Genomic DNA, 22,351 nt, shown 5'->3' on the forward strand with positions numbered 1-22,351 from the left:
AGCCCCAGCCAGCCAGCATGGAGAAACTCAGTCTCTACTAAAAGCAAAAACAGGCTGGCGTGGTGGTAAGCCTGTAGTCCCAGCCTACTCGGGAGGCTGAGGCAGGAGAATGGCGCAAACCGGAGGCGGGCTTGCAGTGAGCTGAATCAGCCACTGCATGCCAGCCTGGGTGACCAGTGAGACTCCATCTCAAAAAAAAAAAAATCAAATTAAAGGCCGGGTGCAGAGGTGGCTAACGCCCTGTAATCCCAGCACTTTGGGAGGCCAGAAGGCAGTGGATCACTTGGGGCCAGCAGTGAGACCAGCCTGGCCCGTAGCCAACACAGCAAAACCCTGTCTCTACTAAAACTAAAAAATTAGAGCAGGATGCCCCGACACCTGGAGTCCCACCACCCAGGGGGCACCAGGGCAGGAAGAATAAAAGCCCGAACCAGCCAGAGGTTGCAGTCTGGGCTGAGATCCCGCTGTTGCACTCCAGCCCTAGGCAACAGAGTGAGACTCTGTCTCAAAAAAAAAAAAAAAAATTTTTTTTTAAAAAGGAAAGAAAGAACTGAGAGAAGCACAAGGACTATCGGAAGACCATGGAACTTGAGGGTCCAGGATGACTTCCTGGAGGAGGTGACATGTGGGCTAAGTTTTAAAGGACTATTAGGCGTTGTAAAGAGCTGAAAGTATGGAAAGCAGACTGCAGAGGGGTTGTAGTGACAAGCTAAGGAGCTGCCGCTTTATACCACTTGTGTGGGCTGCCCATTTTAGTATGCGTAAGAATTTCCTCTGGTTTTCTTATTTAAAATCCAGATTTTCATTCCGTAGGTCTAGGTGGACCCAGGCATCAGCAAAAGCTTGGCTGTAAGAAACACCCTGGGTATTTTGTTGTTACTTTTTCTTTTTAAATATTTAATGGACAAATAAAAAGTGTATATATTCATGGTATACAGTGTTGATGATTTGATATACATTGTGTACTGATTAGTCGAATGAACACATCCATCACCACTTAATTCTCTCTTTCTCTCTCTCTCTCTGTGTGTGTGTGTGTGTGAGAGAGAGAGAGAGAGGGAGGAAGTGAGATAAGAATATTTTCGGGGTGGGGCGGGTGGTGGAGAGACCACAAGCAGTTCCCTGATGCAGATACCTGAGTTAAGAATAAGATGGGGGCTAAATACGGAGGCAGGGATCATCTCATGGGAGTGGGGAGACACATTGGGCAAAGAATTTTGGCCTTTCCCCTTTAGACAGTGGGGAGGCCTGATTTATAAACTGTAATATAATCACCATTCCTCAAGCCTGGGGAGGGGCACCAGCTGGGAATAGTTTCCACTCTGGGCCCCCAGCAGGTGCAAGTCTTCTCAGTGACTCCCTCTGTGCTCAGGCAGTGGAGAAGGGAAAAAGTAGTGGCAGCCCCCACTCCCCTGTCCCAGGCCTGCCCCCTGCAGCTGTTTTGTGCCATCAATACCCCTAGAAAGCCTCACCGTCAGCTCCCTGGAAATTCAAAGAATGGCAGGAAAGGCAGGCTGTTTGAAAAGCTAGACTCCCTCACAAGGTAACAATACCACTCAGAAAAAAGACAATTATCTAATTGTAAGATTTCATTCCACAAAAGTCTTTTTAAATCAGCATTTGTCATTCTATGATAAGAGTTACCATTTATTCCTCCTAGCAACCCTATTAGAAGACATTGTTATCCCTACCCGAGAGGTGACAAAATCCAAAAAGAGGGTAGAGTAACTTGTCCAAGGTCACACAGTCAATAAAAAGCAAAACTCATGTCAGAACCCAGGCTAAGACCTTTAGACCTAAGAACTGAAAATAGTCTGGTACACCCCGCCCCCACCAAACCTAATATAGAATTCACAATAAAAGAGATTTAAACTGCAAGATGAATATAAAGAACCCAAAAAAGTTTCCATTCCCCCCACAAAGTGATTACTTGATGCTTTAAAAGAAATGTAACATTACTATTTTTAAATTTATATATTTCTCATTCTTTGTTAGGTGCCCTAAACATACATGCGTAGTCTGCCTTTGACTAATCCAGAATTGTCCAGATCTGTAGGATCTGAGGCCTAGGCATTTTTCCTCTGCCACGCTGCCCTTCATAAAAATTTTCAAGCAACTTCATAAAACAAATAAAAATGCTATTTATTTCTAAAATTTAAAAAAATCACCCAAGAGCTCAGAGTTCTTGTCCCCATCCCCACCCCACAGGCTCCAAATCAATATGAATAGCTCCACTGTCCACCTAGATGCCCAAGCTAAACCTGTTTTGCTTTATATTTTTCAACCTCATGCTCAACCCCACCTTCCTCCTACCCCCGCGTGGCTAAATTTTGCTTATTCAGCTGTCTGGCCTCTCACCTGTGCTCCCTTCCTTGCTTGATAGGCCTTAGTTCAGGCCCCACCATATCTCACCTTGACCTCTGCAGCCGTCTCCTCATTGATCTTCCTGCTTCCAGTCTTTCCCGCTCTGATTCATTTTCTACAATGGGGATGATCTTTCTAATTTCCAAACCTGATCCAAACCCTTTCATGACTCTGCATTACCCACAAGATAAAAACCAATCTCTATACCCTCAGGTCTTCCCTTCCCTATCTGGGACTCTTCCTTTCCTTTCTGGGACTCTTCCTTTCCTTTCTCACAGTACTGAGCACACACTGTCAGATTTTAGTGAGAGCATTGGCCGGGCACAGTGGCTCACGCCTGTAATCCCAGCACTTTGGGAGGCCAAGGCAGGCAGATAATCTGAGGTTGGAAGTTCAAGACCAGCCTGGCCAACATAGTGAAATGGTGAAAACAATCTCTACTAAAAATACAAAAATTAGCTGGGCGTGGTGGCGGGCATCTGTAATCCCAGCTACTCAAGAGCCTGAGGCAGGAGAATTGCTCAAACCCGGGAGGCAGAGGTTGCAGTGAGCCAAGATCATACCATTTCAGTCCAGCCTGGGTGACAGAGTGAGACTGTGTCTCAGAAAAAAAAAAAGATTTTAGTGAGAACACAAACCACTAGAGTCAATTACGAACCATCTTCCCCATTAGGCCATCAGGCCAGCTCTGAATGTCCTGTATCCAGCCCAAGCCTAGCGTGGAGGAAAAATGTAGGAAATAGTTGTTAATGATGATCCAATGCTTGCTGGCTAGAAGACACAGTAATGATACTGCTTGCTGTGACCAGAGTCTGAAAAGTCATTTTCGAACCTTGCCTCAAAGGTTTCATAAAAGTGAGAAACTTATCCATGCTGACTGTTACCAACCTACTGCTTCCCACAACAGCCTGGGTATGAAATGGCCTTGGACCATTCTGAACAGTAAATTATTCTTTGCATTTTAATAACTTTTGGGAAATATAACATTTTGACACAGTTAATGCTCACTCTATTGTTCCCTGCCCCACTAAGTATGCGACTCAGGAAGGCAGGTACCAGAGGTCCCAGGTAGGAACTGGTCCATAAAAAAAAAAAAAAACAGTTTGGGTATGGTGGCTCACGCCTGTAATCCCAGCACTTTGGGAGGCCGAGACAGGCGGATCACCTGAGGTCGGGAGTTCACGACCAGCCTGGGCAATATGGAGAAACCCTCTCTCTACTAAAAATACAAAATTAGCCAGGCATGGTGGCACATGCCTGTAATCCCAGCTACTCAGGAGGCTGAGACAGGAGAATCGCTTGAACCCGGGAGGCGGAGGTTGCAGTGAGCTGAGATCATGCCATTGCACTCTAGCCTGGCCAACAAGAGTGAAGTTCCATCTCAAAAAAAAAAAAAAAAAAAATGCAGTACATCTGCCACCCAAAAATCAAACTTACTTCTTCAAAATTATAAAACCCAAAACCCAGCCGGGCACAGTGGCTCATGTCTATAATCCTAGCATATTGGGAGGCTGAGGCAGGAGGATCGCTTGAGCCCAGGAGTTTGAGACCAGCTTGGGCAACACAGTGAGACACCGTATCTACAAAAAATATGAAAACTAACTGGGCATGGTGTCATGCACATGTAGTCCCTAGTTACTTGGGAGACTGAGGTAGGAGGATCACCTGAGCCCAGGAGGTTGAGGCTGCAATGAGCTATGATTGCACCCCTGCACTCCAGCCTAGGTGACAGAGAGAGACCCTGTCTCAAAAAGAAAAAAAAAAAAACTACAAAACCTGTTAATTGAAAAGATATGATTCTTGGCAGGGCATAATGGCTCATGCCTGTAATCCTAGCACTTTGGGAGGCCGAGCTGGGTGGATCACCTGAGGTCAGGAGTTAGAGACCAGCCTGGCCAACATGGTGAAACCCCAACTCTACTAAAAATACAAAAAATAGCTGGGTGTGGTGGCACTTGCCTGTAGTCCCAGCTACTCAAGAGGCTGAGGCTGGGGAATCACCTGAACCTGGGAGGTAGAGGTTGCAGTGAGCTGAGATCGCGCCACTGCACTCCAGCCGGGGAGACAGAGAAACCAAAAAAAAAAAAATTCAAAAAAAAAAAAAAAAGAAAAATGGTTAAATAACAAGAACACTATTGTGCCAAAGAATGCCCATAGGTGGTAAAGAATAGTGAGGGGCAATGGTTTCTTCTGTTTCAAATTGCATTTTATGAGAATATACTAATTTTACAATAAAAAAACTTCAAACCTTGCATTTTTTTAAAGTCTATATATATATATTTTTTAATTGTGGTAAAACATAAAATTTACCATCTTAACCTCTTTTTTTTTTTTTTTTTTGAGGTGGAGTCTCACTTTTTTGCCCAGGCTGGAGTGCAGTGGTGCGATCTCAGCTCACTGCAACCTCCACCTCCCAGGTTCAATTTTCGTGCCTCAACCTCCCAAGTCTTTGGGACTACAGGCGCATGCCACCACGCCCACCTAATTTTTGTATCTTTAGTGGAGAGAAGGTTTCACCATGTAAGCCAGGCTGGGTTAACCATTTTTAAACATATAGTTCAGTAGTGTTAAGTATATTCACATTTGCTGTGTAACAATCTCCATTATTTTTTCATCTTACAAATCTGAAACTCTTTACCTAGTAAACAACTCATTTTGGCCAGGCACAGTGGCTCACACCTATAATCCCAGAACTTTGGGAGGCTGAGGTGGAAGGATCACTTGAGCTCAGGAGTTTAAGACCAGCCTGGGAAATATGGCAAAACCTCATCTCTATAAAAAGTACAAAAACTAGCTGGGTGTGGTGGTGTGTACCTATAGTCCCAGCTACTCAGGAAGCTGAGGTGGGAGGATCACCTGAGCCCAGGAGTTAGAGGCTGCAGTGAGCTATGATAGCGCCACTGCGCTCCAGCCTAGGCAACAGAGCAAAAGCCTGTCTCAAAATAAAAACCAAAAGCAAAAAACTCATTTCCCCCTCACCCCAGCCCCTGGCAACCACCTGTACTTTCTGTTTCTGAGTTTATATACAACTCATACCTGAGTTCAGATGCCTCATCCACAGCATGTCTTTTTGTGACTCTCTTAGCATGATGTCCTCAAGGTTCAGCCATGTTGTGTGGCATGTGTCAGAATTTCCTTCCTTTTACAGGCTGAATAATATTCCATTGCATATACATCCCACCTTTTGTGTATTCATTCATCTGCTGATGGGCATTGGAGTTCCTCCTACCCTTTGGCTACTGTGAATAGTGCTGCTAAGAATATGGGTATAGATACCTCTTGGAGACCCTGCTTTCAATTCTTTTGGATATAAATAGCTTGGATATTTGTCCCCCACAAATCTCATGTTGAAATGTAATCCCCAGTGTTGGAGGTGGGGTTAGTGGGAGGTGATTGGATCATGGTTTGGATTTCTCATGAATGGTTTAGGACCCTCCCCTTGGTGCTGTTCTCAGGAGATCTGTGTGTGGTATCTCCCCTTGCTCGCTCTCTTGCTCCTGCTCTTGCCTTCTCACCATGTGATACACCGGCTCCCCCTGTGCCTTCCACCATGATTGTAAGCTTCTGAGGCCTCACCAGAAGCCAACAGGATGCACAGCACCGTGCTTCCTGTACAGCCAGCAGAACTGAGAGCCAATTAAACTTTTCTTTATAAATTACCCAGCCTCAGGTATTTCTTCATAGCAATGTAAGAATGGCCTAACACAGATATGTACCCAGAAGTGGAATGGCTGGATCAAACGGCAATTCTGTTTTTCATTTTGGGGCAGCTGCACCAGTGCACGGGGTTCTAATCTCTCTACATCCTTGACAACACCTACTTTGTTTTTGTGTTTAATAGTAGCCATCCTAATGGAATATGAGGCAATATCACTGTGGTTTTGTTTAATAGACTTTATATTTTAGAGCAATTTTAGGTTTACAGCAAAATTGAGAAGGTACAGAGATTTCCCATATAGTCATCCCCACACATGCATAGTCTCCGCCATTATCAACATCTCCCACCACAGAGGTACATTTGCAGTAATTGATGAACCTACACCGACACACCATTATCACTCCAAGTCCACAGTTTACATTAGGGTTCACTCTTGGTGTTGTACATTTTAGGGGGTTGGACAATGACAGGTATCTATCATTATAGTATCATACAGAGTAGCTTCACTGCCCCTAAAAATCTTCTGCATTCCAATTATTCCTCCCTCCCCTCCCCCGCCCACTGGTTTTTACTGTCTCCCTAGTTTTGCCTTTTCCAGAATACATCCCATTGTCATATAGTTGGCATCATTTAATATGAAGCCTTTTCAGACTGGCTTCATTTAGTAGCATTCATTTAAAGTTCCTCTGTGACTTTTTAGAGCTTGATAACTCATAATTTTTCATAGCTTGATTTAAGCACTGAATAATGTCTAGATGCACCACAATTTATTTACCCGTTTACCTACTGAAAGACATTTTGGTTTGAATTTTGGCAATTATAAATAAAGCTGCTATAAACATCCATGCGCTGGTTTTTGTGTGGACATGTTTTGAATTCCTTCAGGTAAGTACTAAAGATCAAGATTGCTGGATCACATGGTTAAGAGCTTGCTTAGTTTTTGTAAGAAACTGCTTAACTGTCTTCCAAAGTGGCTGTGCCATCTTGTGTTCCCATCAGCAAGAAATAAGAATTCTGGTTGCTCCAACTTTCCCAGCATTTCATGCTGTCAGTGTTTTGGATTTTGGCCATTCTAATAGTTGTATAGTGGTCTGCTGTTCTAACTTGCATTTTCCTGATGACATGTTATATGGAGCATCTTTTCGTATGCTTGTTTGCCACCTGTCTATCTTCTTTGCTGAGATATGTTAAGGGTTTTGGCCTGTTTTTTAATCAGGTTGTTTGCTTACTGTGGAATTTTAAGAGTTCATTGTGGTTTTGATTTGCATTTCCCTGATTAGTGATGTTGAACGTGTATTCATGTTTTTTGACTTACAGTTGTGTGTGTGTATGTGTGTGTGTGTGTGTGTTTTGTCTTACTCTGTTACCTGGCTGGAGCACAATGGCGTGGTCTTGGCTTACTGTAACCTCTGCTTCCTGGGTTCAAGCAATTCTCCTGCCTCAGCCTCCGGAGTAGCTGGGACAACAGGGGCCCACCACCACACCCAGATAATTTTTGTATTTTTAGTAGAGATGGGGTTTCACTATGTTGGCCAGGATGGTCTCGAACTCCTGACCTCGTGATCCACCTGCCTCAGCCTCCTAAAGTGCTGGGATTACAAGCGTGAGCCACTGCACCCAGCCTAGTTTTGCTTTTGTTTTTGAAACAGAGTCTTGCTGTATTGCCCAGGCTGGAGTGCAGTGGCACAATCTGTTTACTGCAACCTCTGCCTCCCAGGTTCAAGCAATTCTCTTGCCTCAACCTCCCAGGTAGCTGGGATTACAGGTGCCTGCCACACCTGGCTAATTTTTGTATTTTTAGTAGAGAAAGGGGTTTCGTCATGTTGGCCAGGCTGATCTTGAACTCCTGACCTCAAGTGATCTGCCTGCCTTGGCCTCCCAAAATGCTAGGATTACAGGCATGAGCCACCACGCCTGGTCTGACCTAGCTTATTTTAAGCACACCAAAACCTACTTTACATTTTAAAAAAGTGAACTTGATGTCTTTTGAAATCTCCTCTGTGCACTTGGGGAAGTCCTCGTCCTCTATCAACTTAAGAAGCTGGCTGCTGTGCTCACAAACCTTCATTTACACAGCAAGCCCTCCTTTCAGGACGGCTGCAAAACAAAAGCCTAAAACAGTAGATGGTGACAGACAGAATGGTATTGTTATCAGCAGGGAAATGACAAGCTTGCCCCCTGGTGACAAGCTGGGGAGATAACAGGAAAAGCAAATTTTTTTTTTTTTTTTTTGAGACGGAGTCTCGCTCTGTCGCCCAGGCTGGAGTGCAGTGGCGCGATCTTGGCTCACTGCAAGCTCTGCCTCCCACATTCACGCCATTCTCCTGCCTCAGCCTCCTGAGTAGCTGGGACTACAGGCGCCCACCACCATGCCTGGCTAATTTTTTGTATTTTTAGTATAGACGGGGTTTCACCATGTTAGCCAGGATGGTCTCAATCTGTGACCTTGTGATCTGCCCGCCTCGGCCTCCCAAAGTGCTGGGATTACAGGTGTGAGCCACCACACCCGGCCGCGAATGTTCTTAAAAGGCACAACCACCACAAAGAACATACTCTCTGCGGTACCTGGAATCTGAAAAGAACACTAATTAACACAAACTGGAAGTCACTCAAAATTGTTTATTCACAGGGACAGTGAAAAAGGCTCAGTTAAAGGGGACAAATGTGTCACAAAGTCCTTGCTTACAAACTCCTAGCTGAAGCTGCCTTGGGAAGAATCTGCTCCCTCAGCATGATGGGCAGTGCCAAGCGACTACACTGGCCAATGTCTCTTCTAGACGATGGCAGGCTGATGTTTCATCTTCTTCAGCAACTCTGAAGCATAACAGCCTTTAAGCTGTATGTTGCACATCCCTCTTGATCTCTGTGAATTTACTGAAAGATGTGACTCTAAACGCAAAATGAAGCCCACACCACTGATTATGTAAGTCAGACGCTGGCAGTCGGGACTATTTAACTGTTCCTAATTCTTTAAGACCTCGATTACGTAAACCAAGATATGTTCTGATTTTCAAGCCATCCTAACCAAAATAATAATAATGATGAAAATGATGATAGATGATTCCTTTAGGCCCTGGGGCTGCTAATTTTTAAAACTTCCTGCTATCCTCCCCTCCCTACCACCAATTTCTAGGGCTCTCTAGTTTGCTCCTATTTTTCACAGAATTGCCAGAGTTTGAAAACTAAGATCCCCATAAACGTGGCTATCTTCACAGAACACCCCCAGATGAAGGAATATTGACTGTAATAAACATTGTACAGAACACCCAGATAAAGGAATATTGACTGAAATAAACATTGTAGGCTACACTCCAGTAGCTGGGGCAATGAATCCATATAACGGGAGCTACCAATTCAAGTCCCAAGTTTTCTTGCTGCAGCAGGTTGACCTTCAAGGGCTGCATCAGTCTTCAGAAACAGGAGCTGCCAGCCTCAAGCAGTCTGCTGCCTGGGAGGGAGGGTGGGCCACATTACCCAAAAGTTAAGGGTTGGACACCTTTCTCCTGTTCTTTGTGTAGCTGCTGAGCTCGATTTTTTAGCACCTCGGCCTTGGCCTCATCCTTATCAACACCATCTCCCAGCTTGTACATGCGACTGGCATTGGCACAGGCCCAGATATGACCCAGATCACAGGCTTTCATGGAGTATTTACATGCCAGGTCCATGTCCTTAGGAAAGCCTGGGGCACCCTGCAGGAACATGGCACTGAGGTTGAAGCAGCTGGAAGCATAGCCACCATCACAGGCCCTTGTGTAGTAGTCCCTGGCCTTCCCCAGGTCAGGCTGGCCATCCTCATTAACCTGTCCATCATGTGCCAGGAGGCCAACGTTGTGACATGCTGCTATAGACTTCTTTCCGGGCTTCTCACACGCCATCAAAAAGCACCTGGCGGCAGCTTTCAGGTCCTGGGCTAGACCACCTGAGAGGAAGGAAAGTACGAAAAAATAAACCCAAGCCAGGACACAACCTAAATGTCTCAGGCCAAAGTCAGCGAATAATTTTTTATTTTTTTTTGGAGAAAGGGTCTTGCTCTGTTACCCAGGCTGGAGTGCACTGGCATGATCACAGCTCACTGCAGCCTCAACCTCCCAGGCTAAAGCAATCTTCCCATCTCAGCCTCCCCAAGTAGCTGGGACTACAGGCACACACCACTATGCCCGGCGAATTTTTAAATTTTTTTGTAGAGACAGGATCTCACTATGTTGCCTAGGCTGGTCTTAAACTCTGGGACTCAAGTGATGGTCCCACCTTGGCCTTCCAAAGTGCTGGAATTACAAGCGTGAGCCACCACACCTGGCCAGCAACAATTCCTGAATAAAGTTTAAGACTCAGCATAGTGGCTCACATCTGTAATCCTAACACTTTGTGCAGGATGACTGCTTGAGGCCAGGAATTTGAGATCGACCTGGGTGACAGAGCAAGACCTTACCTCAAAAAGAAAAAAAACTGTCCATGCTATGAGCTCAGGCAGCATGAAAGGTAGCCTGCCATAGTGCACAGACCTCCTAGCTTTCTCAGCCATAGAATCTTTTGTTCAAATGATACCTTATGAGGAAACTCAGACAGGTCAAGGAGGTGAAAATTGGGAATGATAATAATATCTACCTCATGGGGTTACAGTGAGAACATGGCATATTACAGGCATTTAATTGTTCATTAATTTAAACATACAGTGGGCCCTCCATATCCATGGGTTCAACCAACCACACGTCAAAAATATTAGCAAAAAAACAACAATACAATTAAAAAATACAAAATATATAAAATAGAACAATTATTTACTCAGTATTTACATTGTATTAGATAGTCTAAGCCAAGATTGTCCAACCCACGAGCCTGGGATGGCTTTGAATGTGGCTTAACACAAATTCATAAACTTTCTTAAAACATTATGAAATTATTATTATTATTATTATTATTTTGAGATGAAGTCTTGCTCTGTCGCCTAGGCTGGAGTGCAGTGGCATGATCTCGGCTCACTGCAACCTCTGCCTCCAGGGTTCAAGTGATTATCCTGCCTCAGCCTCCTGAGTAGCTGGGATTACAGGCGAGCCACCACGCTGGGCTAATTTTTGTGTTTTCAGTAGAGACGGGGTTTCACCATGTTGGTCAGGCTGGTCTTGAACTCCTGACCTTGTGATCCACCTGCCTCAGCCTCCCAAAATGCTGGGAAAAATCCTAGGATTACAGGCGTGAACCACTGCACCTGGCCTATGAGACTTTTTTTGTGATTTTTTTTTTTTTTTAGGTCATCAGCTATCGTTACTGTATTTTATATATGGTCCAAGACAATTCTTCTTACAGTGTGGCCTAGGGAAGCAAAAAGATTGAACACCCCTGTTCTAAGTAATTAATTTACAATACACAGGAGGCCAGGTGCGGTGGCTCTCGCCTGTAATCCCAGCACTTTGGGAGGCCAAGGTGGGCGGATCATCTGAGATCAGGAGGTTCAAGACCAGCCTGGCCAACATGGTGAAACCCCATCTCTACAAAAATACAAAAATTAGGCTGGGCGTGGTGGCTCACGCCTGTATTCCCAGCACTTTGGGAGGCCGAGGTGGGTGGATCACGAGGTCAGGAGTTCGAGACCAGCCTGGCCAACACGGTGAAACCCCGTCTCTACTAAAAATACAAAAAAATTAGCTGGGCATGGTGGGAGGGGTCTGTAATGCCAGCTACTCGGGAGGCTGAGGCAGAAGAATGGCATGAACCCCGGAGGCGGAGCTTGCAGTGAGTGGAGATCGTGCCATTGCACTCCAGCCTGGACAACAGAGCATAACTGTCTCGAAAAAAAAAAAAAAAAAAAAAATTAGCTGGGCATGATAGTGGGTGCCTATAATCCCAGCTACTCGGGAGGCTGAGGCAGGAAAATTGCTTGAATCCAGGAGGCAGAGGTTGTAGTGAGCCGAGATCGTGCTACTGCACTCCAGCCTGTGCAATTGAGCAAGACTCCATCTCAAAACATACAAACAAATAAACAAACAAAAAATAAAACAAAATACACAGAAGAATATGGGTAGGGTTATATGCAAATACTATGCCATTTTTATATAACAGATGTGAGCATCATCAGACTTCGTTATCTGTGGCAGAATGGAATGAGGGTCCTGGAACGAATTTCCCACATATACTGAGGGACAACTGTATACTGAATAGTTGCCAATTGCTGTGCTAGGTCCTGGGGAACAAATGACACTGTCCTGCTTTTGAGGCCTAATGAGACCTGTCTTATGGGCTAATGAGACAGACATGAAATAACCATACGGGCCAGGCACGGTGGCCAGTAATCCCAGCACTTTGAGAGGCCCAGGCAGGAGGACCTCAGGAGGCCAGGAGTTCAAGATCAGCCTGGGCAGCATAGTGAGACTCTGTCTCTATAAAAAAATTTAACATTAGCCATGCATGGGGGCATGGGCCTGTAGTCCCAGCTGGAGAGGCTGAGGCAAGAGGACTGCTTGAGCCTGGAAGTTTTGCACTGCTGCACTCTAGCCTGAGCAAGAGTGCAAGACCTCACCTCTAAACAAATAAATAACAATACAAATAAATGTATGATTTTCACTGGGCGTGGTGGCTCAGGCCTGTAATCTCAGCACTTTGGTAGGCCAAGGCAGGAGGATCACTTGCATCCAAGAGTTTGCAACTAGCCTGGGCAACATAGCCAGACCCCATTTCTACAAAATAATCAAAAACAGCTCAGCTACTCAGGAGGCTGAGGTGGGAGGATCGCTTGAGTCCAGGAGGTCAAGGCTGCCGTGAGCTATGATTGAGCCACTGCACTCAGCCTTAGCAATGGAGTGAGACCCTGTCTCACCAAAAAAAAAAAAAAAGATGATTTTAATTGTGAAAAGAGCATGGAGGAAAAGTACAGTGCAAGACAGGCAAGCAGGGACCAGATCATGCAGGGTCACATTAAGGACCCCTGAATTTAATCTTAAAAACAATGGGAAATCACTAACAAAGACTTTTAAGTAGAAGTGGTGGCAGGGCTCACTTTTTTTACTTGTTTGTATGTGTGTAAAACTTCAAATCCCCATATACCATTACTCGATCTCAAAAAATATAAACATTTTAACATTATTCTTTTAAGTAACCATTCCAAATCCATCATCTAGTAATAACCATCATTATCATTAAGTGAACACCATTCCAGTCATCTCTGTAGCTTGTGTTCACATCAAATGCTGGCTGGTTGAATACATACTAGATAGAAGTGTTTGGAAAAATTGGATCGCAGATGCTATTTGTAAGTAAAGAATTTAACTTTGATTTTACTTGAAGTTATCAGAAGAAAACCAAATTGAAGTGAAACTAAGGAAACTGCTGACCTACAAATTACTATTTCTAGCCCATAGTGAAATTTCCTAAATGAGCCACTAGGGCTATCGAGAGTTTACAAAAAATATTAAAAGGTTAGAATCATTTTTATTTTCATTTATTTATTTAGAGACAGAGTCTTGCTCTGTGGCCCAGGCTGGAGTGCAGTGGAGCAATCTCAGCTCACTGCAGCCTCCACCTCCTCGGCTCAAGTGAGCCACTGCACCTGGCCTAAAATTTAGTTTAAAAAATTAAACTGGGGCCGGGCACAGTGGCTCACACCTGTAACCCCAGCATTTTGGGAGGCCGAGGCGGGTGGATCATTTGAGGTTAGTTCAAGACCAGCCTGGCCAACATGGCGAAACTCCATCTCTACTAAAAATACAAAAATTAGCTGGGTGGTAGTGTCACACACCCCTGTATTCCCAGCTACTCGGAAGATTGAGGCAGGAGAATCGCTTGAGCCTGGCAGGCAGGGGTTGTGGTAAGCCGAGATCATGCCACTGCACTCCAGCCTGGGCGACAGAGTGGGACCCTGTCTCAAAAAAAAAAAAAAAAGACATCTTTGGCCAGGTGCAGTGGCTCACACCTGACCCTCGCACTTTGGGAGGCCAAGGTGCAAGGACTGCTTGAGGCCAGGAGTTTGAGACCAGCCTGGCAACATAGTGAGATCCTGTCTCTACAAAAAGTAAAAAATTAGCCAAGCATGGGGGCATGTGCCTTTAGTTCCAGCTACTGGGGAGGCTGAGGCAGGAGGATATCTTGAGCCCAGGAGCTCAAGGCTGCAGTGAGTTATGATTTTATCACTGCACTCTAGTCTGAGAAACAGAATAAGACCCTGTCCAAAAAAAAAAAGCTGCCTGTCAAAGGTCCTATTGCTTATTTATGTTGAGTTTTTTTGGTTTTTTTTTGTTTTTTCTGTTTTTTTTTTGTGAGATGGAGTCTTGCTCTGTTGCTCAGGCTGGAGTGCAGTGGCATGATCTCGGCTCACTGCAACCTCTGCCTCCAGGGTTCAAGTGATTCTCCTGCCTCAGCCTCCTGAGTCGCTGGGATTACAGGTGTGTGCCACCACGCCCAGCTAATTTTTTTTTTTTTGTATTTTTAGTAGAGACGGGGTTGCACCATGTTGGTGAGGCTGGTTTTGAACTCCTGACCTTGTGATCCACCTACCTTGGCCTCCCAAAGTGTTGGGATTACAGGCGTGACCCACCGCGCCTGGCCTGTGGTGGTTTTAAATATGTCCATAAGTTCTTTAATATTCCTTCCTCTTCAAGAAGTGGAATTTAAGTCCTTTCCCTTAGTGTAGGCTACATCTAATAAATATGTGATAGAAATGAAAAGCGTGTGACTTCCAAAGATAGGTCATAGAAGACACTGTGGATTCTATCTTGTTCTCTCCTTTAAATTACTCACTCTGGTGGAAGCCAGACGCCATGTCATGAGGACACTCAAGCAGCCCATGGAGAGAACCATGTCATGATGATCTGAGCTCTCCCAATAACAGCTGGTAAGGAACAGAGGCCTCTGTTACCAGCCATCAGAGTGAGTCATCTTAGAACTGGAAACTCCCAACTTCAGTCAAGCCTTCCAATGACTACAGCCCTGGTTCCATGGCCAATATCTGACTATAACCTCATGAGACACCCTGAGGGACCCCACTAAACCACTCCCAAATTCTTGACCCACAGAAACTACTGAGCTGATCTGTTATTTAGCCATACATAATGTAAACACTATGCCAATGATAACTACAATTAGAGTAGGAGAAAAGACAGAAGCAAGACAATTATAATTACTGACCCCTTACTCCGTGCCAGGCACATGCTGATGCCTTTTTCTATACTATCCTATTTAATCCTCATGACCCTACAAAGCAAGTACTATTTCCCTCCAATTTACAGGTGATGTAACTGAGTGCACAGAGTTGAAGTGATTGGCTCAAGATCCCACTATTTGCAAATAGCATTCCCTAAGGTTTACCTAACTTGAAAGGCCGTGTTCTTCCCCACATCGCTCTGCTGAACTCCTACCTCTCCATCTTCCTACAATGCACTTGCCCAATGCCTGCGAGACCCTTCTGCAAGAGCTCATCATGGGTCTCAGGTGTGAGGCCAGCACTGCTATCAGTGACAAGGATCCAAAAAGCAGACCCTCCTTACCCTTACCTTTTCCAGTCACATAGTAGGCCCCCAGTTTGTAGCAACTATCGCTGTGCTGGTTCTCTTCACAGTTAAACTTCAACACCTTGGCAGCCTCATCAAAATTCTTCTGGATCCCTTCCAAATAGTCCACCAGCCGATAGCAACCTGCGAAGAGAGGGCAAGGGCTATTCTTCATGTCTGGGGCTGCTGCTTCACAGTGGGGGCTTGGGGTAGGGGGTGCCCAGGTGTGGCAGGCCAGGCTATGTCTTTTAAGACAGCCCATGTTCTCCTGAGATGTCGCAAGTTGACCTTACCACAAAGAATGTAGGTGGTGTTTAGCCATACCTACAAATGACATTGTCTCCCCATAGCCATGGACTGAGCAATGTATGGCCTGGGGAAACCTCAGTCCCTGCATTGGCTCCATCACTCACCAGCCCTTCTGCTCCCTGTCAGCTACGCCCAAATACCCACCGACTTCCATGATTGAAACTTTGCTAGTTTTGGAATCTTTCATGAAGTTCAATGGTAAAAACAATGAAAACCTAAAAGGCTCATAGACTAGTCTTTGTAGCAGCAAGAAAACGATGCTGGGGGCCAGGCACGATGGCTCAAGCCTGTAATCCCAGCACTTTGGGAGGCCGAGGCGGGTGGATCACGAGGTCAGGAGATCGAGACCATCCTGGCTAACATGGTGAAACCCCGTCTCTACTAAAAATACAAAAAACTAGCCGGGCGTGGTGGCGGGCGCCTGTAGTCCCAGCTACTCGGAGGCTGAGGCGGGAGAATGGCGTGAACCCAGGAGGTGGAGCTTGCAGTGAGCCAAGATCGCGCCACTGCACTCCAGCCTGGGCGACAGAGCGAGACTCCGTCTCAAAAAAAAAAAAAAAAAGAAGAAAACGGTGCTGGGTCAGGCTTGGTAGCTCATATCTGTAATCCCAGTACTTAGGGAGGCTGAGGCAGGAGGATCACTTGAGGTCTGGAGTTCGAGACCAGCCTGGACAGGGTGAAACCCTGTCTCTACTAAAAATACAAAAAAATTATCCAGGAGTGGAAAAATATTAAAAAATTAGCCAGGTGTGGTGGCACACACCTGTAATCCCAGCTACCTGGGAGGCTAAGGCAGGAGAATCACTTGAACCCAGGGGGCAGAGGTTGCAGTGAGTCGAGATCGTGCCACTGCACTCCAGCCTGGGTGACACAGCGAGACTCTGTCTTTAAAAAAAAAAGAAAAAGAAAAAGAAAAGGGTGCTGTGATGACTATACCTTACTCCTCAGCTAGGGTAGGAACATGAAAGCCAAAAAGAAAGAGTAGAGGTGGCCGCTTCTATGGAAACAGGCTCCATGTCTCCCAATCCCAGTAAACCTCTCTCCTTAATCTCTCTCCCCTCTTCTTAACCCCTGGTGACAACATGTATCTCTCATTCATTTTCACTCAACAAATATTTGAGCATCTCTATGCATCTATGTACCAGACATGGTTCTAGATGCTGAGAATATACTCATTTGCCCTCCTAAAATTTACATTCTAGGGGAGGAAATACAATAAGTAAATGAACAAAATTTATTCAAACAGTAATAAATGTTATGATTATAACAACTCAGAAACAGGAAGTGAAATACTGCATGTCCTCACTTATAAGTGGGAGCTAAATACTGTGTACACATGGACACAGAGAGTGTGGAATAATAGACACTGGAGATTGGGAAGGGTGGGAGGAAGAAATTACCTAACAGGTACAAGTACATTATTTGGGTGATGGTTATATTAAAAGCCCCGACTTCCCCAGCAATTTGGGAGGCCGAGGCGGGCAGATCACCTGTGGTCGGGAATTCTAGACCAGCCTGACATGGAGAAACCCTGTCTCTACTAAAAATACAAAAATATTAGCCGTGCATGGTGGTGCATGCCTATAATCCCAGCTACCTGGGAGGCTGAGGCAGAGAATCACTTCAACTCAGGAGGCGGAGATTGCGGTGAGCCGAGATGGGCCATTGCACTCCAGCCTGGGCAACAAGAGTGGAACCCCGTCTCAAAAAAAAAAAACAAGTCCAGACTTCACAACCAGGCAATATATCCATGTAACAAAACTGCACTTGTACTCCTTAAATGTATACAAATAAATAAATAAATAAATGCTATGACTGAAATAAAACAGGATAACTGTTTGCTGTCAACTTTGGGTGAAGCTAACAAAGACTGGGCCACTGGGGAGGGGCTGTGACCTCAATAACAAGAAAGTACTAGCTATTTTAAGACAATGGAATGGGAGTGGGGCAGGGATTTGGAACAAATTTAAAAATTAAAAAAAAAAAATTAAATTAAAAGACAATAAAATGGGCAGGGGCACAAAGTCCTGGCACAAGGAACAGTAAATACAAAGACGTGAAAGAGAGAATAAGTTTGGCATGAATAAGGTACAACATGGCTGAACCAAGGAGGAGGGTCAGGAAATGAAGAAGGAAGGTAGGGACGAGACCCCAGGCCTTGTGAAACATAGGATGCAGTTACGATTTTTTTCCAACTGAAACAGTAAACCACTGGAGGGTTTTAAGAAAATAAGGAATATGATTCAGGCCAGGTGTGGTGGCTCATGCCTGTAATCCCAGCATTTTGGGAGGCCAAGGAGGGTAGATCACTTGAGGTCAGGAGTTCAAGACCAGCCTGGCCAACATGGTGAAATCCTGTCTCTACTAAAAATACAAAAATTAGCCAGGCTTGGTGGCGCACACTTGTAATTCCAGCTACTCGGGAGGCTGAGGCAGGAGAATCACTTGAACCCAGGAGGCTAAGGTTGCAGTGAGCTGATATCATGCCACTGCACTCAAGCCTGGGCAACAGAGCAAGACTCAGTGTCGGAAAAAAAAAAAAAAAAAGCCAGGTGTGGTGGCACATGCCTGTAATCCCAGCTACTTGGGAGGCTGGGGCAGAAGTGCTTGAACCTGGGAGGAAGAGGTTGCAGTGAGCCAAAATTGTGCTACTGCACTCCAGCCTGGGCAACAGAGTAAGACCCTGTCTCAAAAAACAACCAAAAAGTCACCAAAAACAACAACCCCACCCCCCAACAAAAACGTTACTCTGGTATATGTTCATATATGCCTGGGTGAGTATGCAGGAATTTAAGTATGTGAGGGCACATAATTGGGCATTGATAAATATGTTATTTTAAAATCTAATATTTAACATAACAAAATTAAAATTAAAATATCAGTTTATCTGTGAATAGAAATGGATTTTAAGGGAGTAAAGTGCAAAGACAGGGACAGGTTAGAAGGCGACTTCAGTTATCCAGATAAGAGAGCCTGACATGCAAAGAAACTACTACACCAGTCGCTATGGTAACTACAGCCTCTTCTCAGGTCTCCTAAAGTGCTGCAGCCAGTCCTTTTGATATATCTACTCTTCCCGATTCCAATAACTTGCTTGTCTGACATGTTTTGCTCTCCATTGCCTACAGAGCAAAGTCTATATTCCTTACTCTGGCATTCAAGCCCCGACATACTGTGGCCCAGACTCCCGCTTCAAATGTACTACATCCTGACTTCAACCTTCCAAAAGATAGCACTTTCTTCTCCCACCCTCTCCTCCATTTAATCAACACTTGCCCAGCCCTCCAGACCTCCCTTCAAAGTCTTCCCTAACCACCCTGTTCCTTAGTGACCCCAATTCCTCTAAGTTCTTTCTACACTTAGGACATGGACCAGCTCTCAAAGAACAACGCCGGGTTCTTTTTTTGTTTTTTTTGTTTTTTTTTTTTGAGACGTTATTTTGCTCTTGTTGCCCAGGCTGGAGTGCAATGGTGTGATCTCGGCTCACTGCAACCTCCGCCTCCCGGGTTCAAACAGTTCTCCTGTCTCAGCCTCCCCAGTGGCGGGATTGCGTTTATGCACATCTGGCTGAATTTTATATTTTAGTAGAGACAGAGTTTCATCATATTGGTCAGGCTGGTCTTGAACTCCTGACCTCAAGTGATCTGCCCACCTCGGCCTCCCAAAGTGCTGGGATTACAGGCATGAGCCACCATGCTCGGCCCAACCCCAGGTTCTTGAGGCCGGAGTCTCACTCTATCCTGGAGCTGGGCTGGAGTACAGTGGCGGATCTCAGCTCACTGCAAGCTCCATGCCTCCCGGGTTTTCTGCCATTTCTCCTGCCTCAGCCTCCCCGGTAGCTGGGCTGCAGAGCCGCCACCACGCCCGGCTATTTTTTTGTATTTTAGTAGAGATGGGGTTTCACCGTGTTAGCCGGATGGTCTTGATCTCCTGACCTCGTGATCCGCCCGTCTCGGCCTCCCAAAGTGCTGGGATTACAGGCTTGAGCCACCGCGCCCGGCCCCAGGTTCTTTTTAAGCCATCATACTGCAGAGCAACTCTGTTTCATGACTATGTTATGATATGTATATGGTTACATTATGGTCTATGTTATGGATTAGCTTCAAGGAATAGCTATGTCATTTCTGCAAACTAAACTGCAAGCTATTAGAAGGTAGGGCCAGTGTCACTTTTTTCTTTCTTTTTTTTTTTTTTTTTTTTTTTAGTAGAGACAGGGTTTCACCATGTTGCCCAGGCTGGTCTTGAAATCCTGGCCTCATGCGATCCTCCTGACTCACCTCAGCCTCCCAGAGAACTGGGATGACGGGCTTGTGCCACACCAGACCTTTATTTGAAAGAAAAAAAAAAAAAAGTCTGGGCACAGTGGCTCACACCTGTAATCCCAGCACTTTGGGAGGCCAAGGAAGATGGATTGCCTGAGGTCAGGAGTTTGAGACCAGCCTGGCTAACATGGTGAAACCCTGTCTCTACTAAAATACAAAAATTAGCTGGGCGTGGTGGTGGGAGCCTGTAATTCCAGCTACTCAGGCGGCTGAGGCAGGAGAATTGCTTTAACCTAGGAGGCAGAGGTTGCAGTGAGCTGAGATGGAGGCACTGTACTCCAACCTGGGTGACAGCGTGAGACTCAGTCTCGAAAAAACAAACAAACAAAAAAAAAACGGGAGGATCACTTGAGCCCAGGAGTTGCAACCAGCCTGGACAACATAGTGAGATACTATCTCAAAAAAGAAAGAAAATATAAAAAATAAAAATAAAGCAGGAAGAAGAAAACCACCGAAAGCTATTGGCTGCTCTGGGTGGACCCCTCTGGTCATCACCATCCACCTATACTCTCAAGTCAATTCAGTGTTCACACAACACACGGGACACATTTGTGCTTCAGGGCCTCTTTGCCAGCTGTTACCTATGGTAAGATCTGCATGGTTCACTCCCTTACCTTCTTCAAGCCTTTATTCAATTGCCACTTTCTCAGTGATCTTTCCTGATCACTCATTTTAAAACTGCCCTTCTGCCCTCCTGATACCCTTCACCCAGTCCTTTTCCACGGCACTTACTACTTTATTTATTTATTTACTTATTTATTTACTTATTTATTTATTTATTGAGACAGAGTCTCGCTCTGTCGCCCAGGCTGGAGTGCAGTGGCACGATCTCCGCTCACTGCAAGCTCCGCCTTCCGGGTTCACGCCATTCTCCTGCCTCAGCCTCCCGAGTAGCTGGGACTACAGGCGCCTGCCACCACGCCTGGCTAATTTTTTGTATTTTTAGTAGAGACAGGGTTTCACCGTGTTAGCCAGGATGGTCTCGGCCTCCCAAAGTGCTGGGATTACAGGCGTGAACCACGGCGCCCGGCAGGTACTTAACTACTTTCGAACACGATTTCATGAATTACCTGAGGCTTATTGCCCGACTCCCCGCACTAGCTTGGAAGCTCCACGAGGGCAGCGAATTTCATCTGTTCACCGATAGATCCCCAGTCCCTAACCCAAAAGCCCCAGCACGTCTCTTCCTACCCGCCCCGGCCTCCAGGCTCGGTCTTCCCGGGACACATCGCCCTTCCCAACACACGCAGTCACCGCGATCCACAGACCCCCGTCCCCCTCCAGCCACGTGATTCCTTCTCCAGCCTCTCAGAGGTCGCAGACCCGACCTCTCCCGGCACGCCTCTCCCCGACGCGTCGCCGGGCTGCGCTGGAGGCGCTTACCGTCCGGGTCCTTCTCGTGGTAGCAGTGGTAGTTGCACTCCACCTCCATGTTCTCCAAAAAGGACTTAACCTCCTCCTCATCCTGGAAGTCCACCAAGCCCGCCATGGTTTGCGCTGCCCAGAGACGGTCACGTGAGCCGGCGGAGGGGGCGGGGCGTGGGGCTGACGCAGCCCGCGGCACTCTCCCGGGATCCCCTGGCGAGCCAGGCGAGCCTGCCTTTCCCAGCAGCCCTCGCGCCGTTGGGCAGCCACGCTTCCAAGGCTAACCCCCTTACTGAAACTGGGAGCGGTCTCTCTGCAGCACCTTATCAATGCTCGCTTTGTGGTTTTCCACCTGCAGTCATTTATCCATGTATAATCCCTCAGCGCCTACAGTGTGCCTCACCAGGTGCATTGTTCTAGGGTTATGACAGCTAGGAATATAGTCCCTGCCTTCAAAGAACTTGGAGTTCAATTGGAAGACATTCGCTTATCCATTCGGCAAGCATTTAGAGGACCTTCTATATGTGCCAGGTGTAGCTGGACGAAGTGCAGTGGGCAGTCTGATTCATCTCTCTTCTTCCCAGACCTGTCTTGGCCACCAACACGAATTACCTAAGCAATGAATGGCTGTGGGAGAGGTTAACTGGAACACAGTAGCAGTGAAGGGTGTAGCAACGTCACTGTTATAACACCTAGTACTCAAACAGTGCTGAACTTTGTTCCAGGCTCTAAGAGCTTTATATGAATTAACTCATTTAATTCTCATTATATATCATGTCACTGTAAACTTACACTCACAGTGATACTGTGGGGAAGGTATTATTATTATCCCCGTTCTACAGATAAGAAAACTAAAG

General features: G+C 45.8%; 1 protein-coding gene across 1 annotated transcript; it reads right to left on the reverse strand.

The window, feature by feature from the left end:
- Window positions 1–8,621: 8,621 nt before the first annotated feature.
- LOC101010045 (cytochrome c oxidase assembly factor 7) lies at window positions 8,622–21,962 on the reverse strand. The gene is made up of 3 exons (XM_003891894.4): window positions 21,513–21,962; window positions 15,502–15,642; window positions 8,622–9,941 (listed from the first exon to the last, which is right to left on the reverse strand). The coding sequence occupies exons 1-3, from the start codon at window positions 21,616–21,618 to the stop codon at window positions 9,493–9,495; spliced, it is 696 nt and encodes a 231-aa protein (XP_003891943.1). The 5' UTR covers window positions 21,619–21,962; the 3' UTR covers window positions 8,622–9,492.
- Between the last annotated feature and the right edge of the window lie 389 nt (window positions 21,963–22,351).

Source organism: Papio anubis, chromosome 1, assembly GCF_008728515.1.
Source record: "Papio anubis isolate 15944 chromosome 1, Panubis1.0, whole genome shotgun sequence".
Classification (NCBI taxonomy): Eukaryota; Metazoa; Chordata; class Mammalia; order Primates; family Cercopithecidae; genus Papio; species Papio anubis.